At 47.9% G+C, this 8,664-nt stretch overlaps 1 protein-coding gene across 1 annotated transcript in view; it reads right to left on the reverse strand.

Annotated features, from left to right (window-relative positions):
* Positions 1-2,447: 2,447 nt before the first annotated feature.
* TPD52L2 (tumor protein D52-like 2) overlaps positions 2,448-8,664 on the reverse strand; it is a 13,956-nt gene continuing 7,739 nt past the window's right edge. Inside the window, exons 4-8 of the mRNA XM_010024184.1 lie at positions 8,641-8,664; positions 4,772-4,798; positions 4,350-4,391; positions 3,057-3,105; positions 2,448-2,851 (exon numbers count right to left, since the gene is read on the reverse strand). The exon at positions 8,641-8,664 is cut by the window's right edge and continues 96 nt beyond it. Of these exons, the coding sequence (XP_010022486.1) occupies positions 2,756-2,851; positions 3,057-3,105; positions 4,350-4,391; positions 4,772-4,798; positions 8,641-8,664 (238 nt within the window). The 3' untranslated portion in view covers positions 2,448-2,755. The remainder of the gene's footprint in view (positions 2,852-3,056; positions 3,106-4,349; positions 4,392-4,771; positions 4,799-8,640) is intronic.

The raw sequence follows: 8,664 nt of genomic DNA on the forward strand, positions 1-8,664 counted from the left end.
GTGCTGCCCCCGGGGGAGCGCTGCTGCTTCCCACCATGGCTGAAAGCCCCATTTCCCCCTATCCAGCGTGTCCTGGAACCAATGACCCGGTGCCGGTGCGGGAATGCTGCCCGGGCACCGCAGCTCACCATGGGAGCGGGGCCCCCCCAGGCGGCCCCAGTGGCCTTTCCCGTCCCTGCCTCTGACTCACAGTCTGAAGGAACAAACGATGATGAATCCCGTTTACCAATGGAGTCATCACCATTCATCACGCACCATCTCCTTGCTCCAGCCCCGGCTTCCTTTGAGTCCCCATCCCCAGCTCTGGAGGACACTCGGTACCTGTCCCCCTCTAAAACACCATCTGGGCTCCCCCAGCACTGACCTTGCACAAAGCCTGCACCCAAGAAAAGATGCTGAGCCCACCCCAGCACCCCCAAGGATGCAGTGAGCATTAACGGCTTCCCCCAGGCAGCTCCTTCACACTGAGCCAGGAACCCATCCTTCCTCTGAAAGCACAGCACACGGAGCAGCCAGAGCTCCACTGGCCTCTACCACAGCCCCTCTCGCTGCCCTTGTGTATTTAAGAGCAGCTCCCAGCTCCATACATTCACCATTCCCCCTCCATCCTGCTGCTTAAACCAGTAGGAACTGGTTTAGCTTCCAAGAAACCAATTCCCTGAGGCATCACACCATCAAGCCGAGCCAGGGCCACAGCTGCTGCTCCTCCACAGCAGCCCCCACTGCCAAGGTTACTGCTGGGACCCCGGTCCCACGCTCCCAGCACAGGGAAGTGGCGTGAGGAAGCTGGAAAGGCAGCAGTGGAGAAACACGGGCTTGGAGTTCCCAGCCCGGGGCTGAGCGCAGGTATGGATCGGGAAGCAGCTGGCATTCAGCATCTTGAAAAGGAAACATCAGGCTCTTGCTATTCAGTGCATTCCTTCCCTAGAAAGCAGGCAGAGGGTAACACGCAGGCTGGAGGATGGAGTACTTCAGTTCCTTCTCCCTTCAAGCTGCTGCCAGCAGCTATTTGCTCGACACACTCATAACACACACCCAAGAGCAGAGTTCACTACTTAGACAGAACACAACAAGAACGTTCACCCCATTTTCTCCCAAAGGAATGCTTTATTGACAGGTTTCCTCAGTCTTTATCTATAAAGAGAAACAGTTCAACACCCAACTCCAGCAGTCCCGGTTCCACCGACTCCGCTCCTCACAGGGTCGGTCAAACAGGGAGCACCAGTGAATGCAACTACTACCCAGTACATCCACCTCCCAGGCTTCCATCCTACATCCCCAGGGCTGCAGAGGGGAGGGAGCGGGGGTGGGGGAAACATTAATCAGCAGGGAAGTGTCAAAACTTGCTTCTCTAAAGGGTCAGAGACTCTTCAGTCCCTCCAGGGTGATAAACCACTAACGCTAAGCAGATATGTACATCAACAAGCCTAAAGACCTGAGTAAGTCCCACTTCGCCTCTAAGGCACAGAATTGCTCACTCCAGGTATTCCTATACAGAGGCACCTTGCCTAGAATAGGATCAGGCCTCTAGAAGAAAACTCAGATGTTTTTCAGCTCCTGAGCAAGGAAGCTGGACATGAACAGAGCAAAGCACACAGCGCCTGGGGCACCGGTTGAGCTCCATCACTCTCTGCCAGTTCTGTAAACCAAGATGAGAGCCGGAGCTTTCAACTGAAAAACCCATCCAGTCATGGTGGGACGTACCAGCTGGAGGAGCCCTCAGAGAGCAGGGTCCCTCCAGCAGCATCCACAGTGCTAGAGACAGCCTTTGTAACCAGCAGCCTTCAGGAATTCCTCCTCCAAGAGCAAAGGCATCAGCTGAGAAGGGAGAAGCAAGTTTCATACACTCAGCAAAACGGAGTGCACCACTGAGTTTAACACAAGAACTGGCTGATAAGCATGCTGCTACTGTTAGGATGCAAAACTCCAGTGCTCAACATCCAGCTTTATTCCCCTTGCAGTCTTCTCTATAGAAATAAAACCATGAACAAGTAAAGCAGAAGGTGATGTAAGGCTTGCGAGGCAGTCTGAGGCCAAGGGAGCAGTTCCCTAACACGATGCCAAAGCTTCTGATTGTTGTTGGTTTTTTTTATCCTTTTAAGCTTTATTTCTTTAAAGTTTGTTGCATTTAAAAATAAAGATTTTTAGTTTACTTAAAGCTAGAGCATTAGTGTAACAACGAGGCAGCTGCTGAGTGAAGTTTCCCTTTTGGGAGCCCAGAAAAGAACCCAACTGTTGACCCCATTTACCAGACTACTCCAATGAGAGCTGAGGAAGCAGTAACAGGAGAAGCCTGGGAGCTCTGAGGAGCTGTGTGACAGGAGGAGCTGCGTGACATGCCCTGCACGGAGGACACAGCCAGAAGCTGAACTTAAGCTACCCATGCACTTGGCTTCTCCAATAAGTGCCCTCCTCACGCTGCAAGTTACATCAGACAAGGGAAAACTGGTTTTATCTCTGCCAGTGGCATTTCTGAGCTACTCTAAGGAAACTCCACCTTCCACGCTCTCCCAAAAGGACAGCAGTGATACATTTAACCTACAAACTTTAGTGTAAAATATTATTTGTGTACAAAACTTTGCATTCTCTTTATTTGACTTGGATCCAGCAGCAGTGTCTATGAATGAACGATGGATCTCTCCAAACTGGCGCTCAGCCCCTTCTTGGAGGCGCATGTTGTTGCTCTTGTGAAGGTTAGGGAGGGAGGAGGTGGCTCGTACAGTCGTGCACAGCCGTGCAAAGCCACATCATGGGTCTAGAAAGGAGTGTTGTCTTGTGGAGGTTTGTCCCCAGCTCCCGAGGGGGAGTGGAGGCCATCCGTGCTGTTTTCCCTGCTGCCCACCATTCTGGACTGAAAGGAGAGGAGAGAGTCAGGACAACAAGAAAGCAGCACTGAGAATATCAAGTCACTTCCCCCCTGCCAAGGTCACCTTCTGTAGCAAAGACTTCACATATCTGAGAGGCCATTTGCCTGAATACAAGAAAAACATTGCAGAAATTAAAGCTTCTGCATAAGGCTTCACACTGTACGTTTACAAGACAAAGCAGATTGTTACCTTTATGGTTCCAACTCTATCTTCAAATGACTTGAAGGTTGCAGAATTCCTTGAAGAAAGGAGAAGGGGGGGGAAAGAATAAATCAAGACAAGTTACTTCTTAACTAAATCAAATCACATGGTGTGAATGGCTCTGGCCATTCCCATGCAGGACAACAGCACTCAGAGCACCCCAGTTCCACTCCGAGCATCCCCCCAGCTCCACTCAGCCTTGGGCACAAATCTCAGGCACACTAGACAAGCACACAACATACAAACTCCAAAGGAGAACATTTATACCACTGCTCAAGTTAAAATGTTGAAGGAAACAAGCCCTAGGTCACTAGAGAATCAGTGCATGACACGTTGAGAAGAACTAGCTCTTGGTTTTACAGGTTTCCAGCTAAAATCAAACTGTCCTAAATCATGGAAAGGAGAAGATAGAAAGGGGTTAAACCAAAGACTTCAGTTTCCCATATTGCATCCCCTGGGCAGGAAGGGGAAGGGCTGTGTGCCTGTACCTGTGGGCAGTTTTGTTACTACAGGAGTGACTGTTTGCATCAGGAAAAGCTCATAAAACTCACAGTGTAATAAATTAATCAGAGGATTTCATATCTCAGGCACAGAAAACCAGGTCAGTGGTTTGACAGCCCAACAGACTGCTCTGTTTGTGAACGATTCCAGTGGGGTGCTCTGCATGGAGCATTGGGATCAGGCAATTACTCATCCCGAGCTGCTCTCCCCAGGCCAGGCTGCGGGAGCCGCATCTCAGACATTTCTGTTCCAAAGAATCACTTCACATTTGCACCCACAAAATAACCTCCACCCCTCTGGAATGAGGATGGGCAGAGAGAGGGTTTCTGTGCGCCTCCTCCAGCCCTGGCACGTTTCTCCTGCAAGACCACCACCTAAAGCACCCCAACAGCAAGCTGAGAAAGGCGCTGAGCTTCCAGACTGGAGACAGAGGGTTGAGTTCAGATTTATCTTGGTATTAGCAATGGCCATGGCATATATTGTGAGGGGAAGACTAATCCTTGCTCTTCAGGGACCTCTGAAAGCTGAGAACTTCAACTAGACTTTGGTACAGTTACAACACTGCACTTAGGGCAAGGTGCTAATAGCCATAGAAAAGAGATTGGGTAAAAACCTACCCTGAGTTACTCAACCTGCAGGACGTGGTTACCCCATAATCAAGTGGGGTTTGCTTAAGAAGGGGACCAGCTGTAAAATCAGAACAAACCCCCCAGTAATGACAGACTCAGCTGCACTCTCCCAACAATCCCACCCTGGAAAGACAGGGAGTAGCTACGTTACCTCATGGCTGGCATACTGATGGAGTGGCGAATGGAGTAACTGCTGCTCGGAAGCATTAGAGGAAGGAGGGAAAAGTTAGATGACAGATTTAGACTGACACGGCGCAAAACCCAGGTTCTGAAGCACCTTCTGTCCACACACAGGCTGCTGTGGACAACCCAAGTGATAAAATCCAGCCCTCTCTTCCCATACTTTGCAGCCCAGAGGTTAGTTTTCCAGACACAGGGCACTAAGCACGAGTATTTAACTGCAAACTGCAACTGTGATACAAAAGTCAATTACAGGGCACTGGTTTGTGGTAGGCTTCTCAATCTGTGTTAAAACTGCAGGCAAAGGCTTAAATCATCAGCTTCCCCTTTAGTGCCTGCAAGGGGCTGGCACAGAAACAAATGCTCTTTTTTGAGCCTTGAAGAGAATCTTACCTAAAGGAATTGGAGAAGGGGTGAGACCTGGGAGAAGCCACCGGCAGCAGAGAGAAAAGGGAAGCAACAGTCAGACACTTGTGCAGAGCTAAACACTCGATGCAGGGACACGGTCACAGGACCATGGGACAGCAAGGTCAGCTGCCCAGGAGGAAGCCTCTCCAACTAAATCACAGGAAGAGGCAAAAACCCTTTGCTTTTCATTAACTCAAGCCAAGCTAAGATGTTTTTCAGAGAACAATAATAGCACCTACAGCAACTCAAGAGCTGCGGTGCTGGGAAGGGCTGAGTGTACAAAGCACAACACTGCACCTACCCCATGTCATTGCTCTCATTGATTTTATGTTTTTTTAAAGCATATTTTCCCAAATGGAGGGGTTTGCCAAGGAATAAGAGACACCTCCTGCCCCCATTTCCCCCCACAAGCTCTCACACAAAGACAGCATTGCTAGGGACTTCTTGTCTAGAACTTGTGTAACTGGAACCTGCACGTTACCTTGCCAAGCCTGCAGATGTCAAAGTTAGAGCTCAGAGAACAAACACACTGCAGTGTAATAAAGATAAGAGTATCTGGATAGAAGGTATCACATTTACTCCATAACCTGGTTGCCCATTTTTAGGTGTCGAGGCAAACTATTCCCCACCGGGTTACCAGATTTCCGTGTGCGATTTTGCAGTGCAGCAGCAGCTCTGTAGTCCAAAATAACAGACCAAGGTTTCCTGCTTCTACTAGTACAATTAGCAGGATGCTCCAAAGGAGCTTTTCCTACCAGGAGCAGTGTTTTCTTCCACTTAAACGTAATTTTTGTCTCTGCAGCAGGAAGCAGTCATGGCAAGCTGGATCTGAAGTACTTGGCAAGGAGCACAAGGGGTTTTCCTGGTAGCCAGAGTGAAGATGTTAGGCTTGGTGGTTTCATTTCCCCAAGCACCCAAGTCAGCTCTTTGGCAAGGCAGACTCCTTGAAATGCTGTCTTTGAGTGTGAAATAAATTAACTTTCCACTTACTCTTGCTTAAAGGAGAAGAACACAGATAACACACGTCCATGCACAGTGCTACTCTCTATGCAATACCACAAGCACCGGTTGGTTTGTTCAGTACCTTGGCCTCAGCCTGGCAGTAACCCTTCTTCTTCCATGAGGATTTAAAGTTAACATAAATTCAGGACTTTGGGGCTCAGGTTACCATTTCCTAATGAATTTGCTTGTAGTATAATGCACAGCAGCAAACTTCAGGCAACACAAAGTGTATCAGTGGACACAAACCCACAAACAAGCTGTTCTCCACAAAAACACTTCCCACTGTGCAGTTTACTGGGCTCCGTAAAGTGCAGGGACAGAATGTCCAAAAGCCAATTCACTTCTTCACTGTCAGTGGAGATAGCAGAAAAAGCTGAAGTGGCCAAGATTTGATAATATCCCACCCACTAATTAAGCTCCTTTTTCTCCCCTCAAGGCAATCTAATACAGCAACAGCATTAATGCAGTTACACATTAACTTCAGAGTGTCTCCTTACAATCCACACCTATAACATTTAAAATCAGTTTGACCAGAACACCGCGACCCTGAAGATTTAATCCAGGGACACATTACTTGTCTTTAACAGCATTTTGGTCCAGGGATTTTTAATGGCATTATGACTACGCCTTCCTTGCATTTATCAACTGGCGAAGGCTGACTAAACAAGGAAATCCCTTCTGTTATCTCCACGCTTCCAGTGATGGAAAATAAACCTGCTTTACAAGTGAATTTGTAGTGCAAGAAGAAAACAGAAAGGACACTAGCAGAGGTTGCAGTGTAGGCTGTGAGGACGGTCAGAAGGATTCTCTGGGCACAGAGACCATCCCCACTCGGCCAGAGAAGTGATCACAACAATACACCAGACTTCACTCCTCATCAGCTCTGAGCACACACCAGAACACCAGTTTCATCTGGTAAGGGTAGAAAGTGGGATAGTTCCTGCAAGAACTTGTGCTCAGAGTTAAACCTCGTTCAGAATCAGGAATATCAAGACATGAATGCAGCACAGGAGACAGAAGCCTGTTCATATACACACAGAAGAACTGAAAGGAACAAAACCTCCTTACTGTGTTCCCACACATATACAAAGCTGAGATAACTTTGGCAGGGATCCCCAAGCGATAAGGCAGAAGCTGCCTTTGTTTCCTAACACATCACCCAAGGTATCAGCTATAAAAAGGAATGCAGCTGTTTAAACTGGTGACTAATGCTGAGCAGCACCACTGCTGCAAAGGTCTGCCTGGTCTGTAGGGCTGCTGCTGACACAGGCAGTTGTCATTGTGGCCAGGCCAGGCCAGCTCTGTCACCAGGAGCAACAGGAGCCCTCCTCACTCAGCCGTTCATCCCCTCCCTCCATCCCCTGGCCTTAGGATGGCACAAATATTCCTGTAGCTGTTTGGTGACCTGGGTTCTTCCAAGCAAAAGACAACAGGCAGGACCAAGCCTGTTGAAAACGGCTGCTTCTGGTGGCGACACTGGTTCAGGAGTTCCCCATCTGCTCCAAAAACCAGTCCTCATCCCACAGCAGCCCGACCAGACCACAGAAGTCAGGCACAAAATGACTTCATTTATTGGTATAGCAAAAGGAGTTACCACCTCATCTTGCTCCAGTATCTGTAATCTGCTGTGATTACGTGTAAATCCCCCCTTCCAGCAGACGAGGTAGTTTCCAGGAAAGAAAAGTTCAACCTCGCATACTGGGAAGGGCAGGAAGCCAGCTTGTCCTCTGCCAAATTCAGAGAAGTGAGCTACTGAAAACACCAAAAAACACCCTGCAGGAACACAGTAAATAACTCACTGAGGACAGACTAGAATAAATCAGTACTGTGTGATCAGAGGCCAACAAGTTCTTACCTCTTGGATACTCCCAGCCACAGTGGAATAGGAAATTCCCTACAAAGAACGACAGCTACCCATTCAGTGCAAGGTCTGGTACATCACATTCCATACAAGCTCCAAGAAGTACTTCCTTTGTAACCTAGAGAGGTTGTCTAGTCAGAATTAACTCTCAATTCCAAGAAAAACGTGGTCAAGGTGTTCTGCATGAAACCCTGGATGCTGCCATCCATAAGGAAGCAATCCTTCACTTCAGTTGCTGAAGATGAGGTCAATCAATGTAACCTTGAACTTGAAACCTTGAGTTTCTCTTGCAAGAACCTCAGCCAGCAGCCACAGGAACCAGCCTCCACTTTCCAACTCAGAGAGGTTTAAACTTGCAGTTACCTCAGTGGTGACCTGCTTAAGGAATCCAGATAACCACCAACCACAACAAAGAAGTTCTTAATGTTGTCATGATTTTCTGAATCAACTTATATCTTCCAGTCAACATGACATAACTGTGCCTGGAAGGCACATTGTCCTTCTCTGCAGAAAGTCAACACACAGGGCTTGAAACTGCATCAAATGCAGACTTTACCTCATTTTAAAGCACTACAAAGCGATGCACCTTTTCTAATCCTGAACAGTAACACTGAGAGAATGCACCCCCATAATCCAGGAACAGTATTAAAGGTAAACTTTAGTACTAGTTTCTTCCATATGATGTAAAAGCTGCAGTGAAACCATATGACAGTAAAGGGGGGAAGGCTGCTAAAAACATTCTGTCAGTTCTCCTAAGCAAAATCAAACTTAAATGCCTTAGAACAGGTTTTATCCCATCAACAAGTCTTTAATAAGCATTTAATCTGTCCTAAACTATGACACACAGGGGCACACAGCAGAAGGTACTGCCTCAACAGCATTGTGCTGCCAACTAAGCAGAAAACATGGGGAAAAGCCTGGTTATTGTCTGAAGTCTCATTACTGCTTGAAACCAAGATCAAAGCACCAGAGCACAGCACAGAAATCTTACCTCATGTCGCCAAGTTTCCTGCTG

The sequence above is a fragment of the Nestor notabilis genome, unplaced genomic scaffold, assembly GCF_000696875.1.
Source record: "Nestor notabilis isolate BGI_N333 unplaced genomic scaffold, ASM69687v1 scaffold23871, whole genome shotgun sequence".
NCBI classification, from domain to species: Eukaryota; Metazoa; Chordata; class Aves; order Psittaciformes; family Psittacidae; genus Nestor; species Nestor notabilis.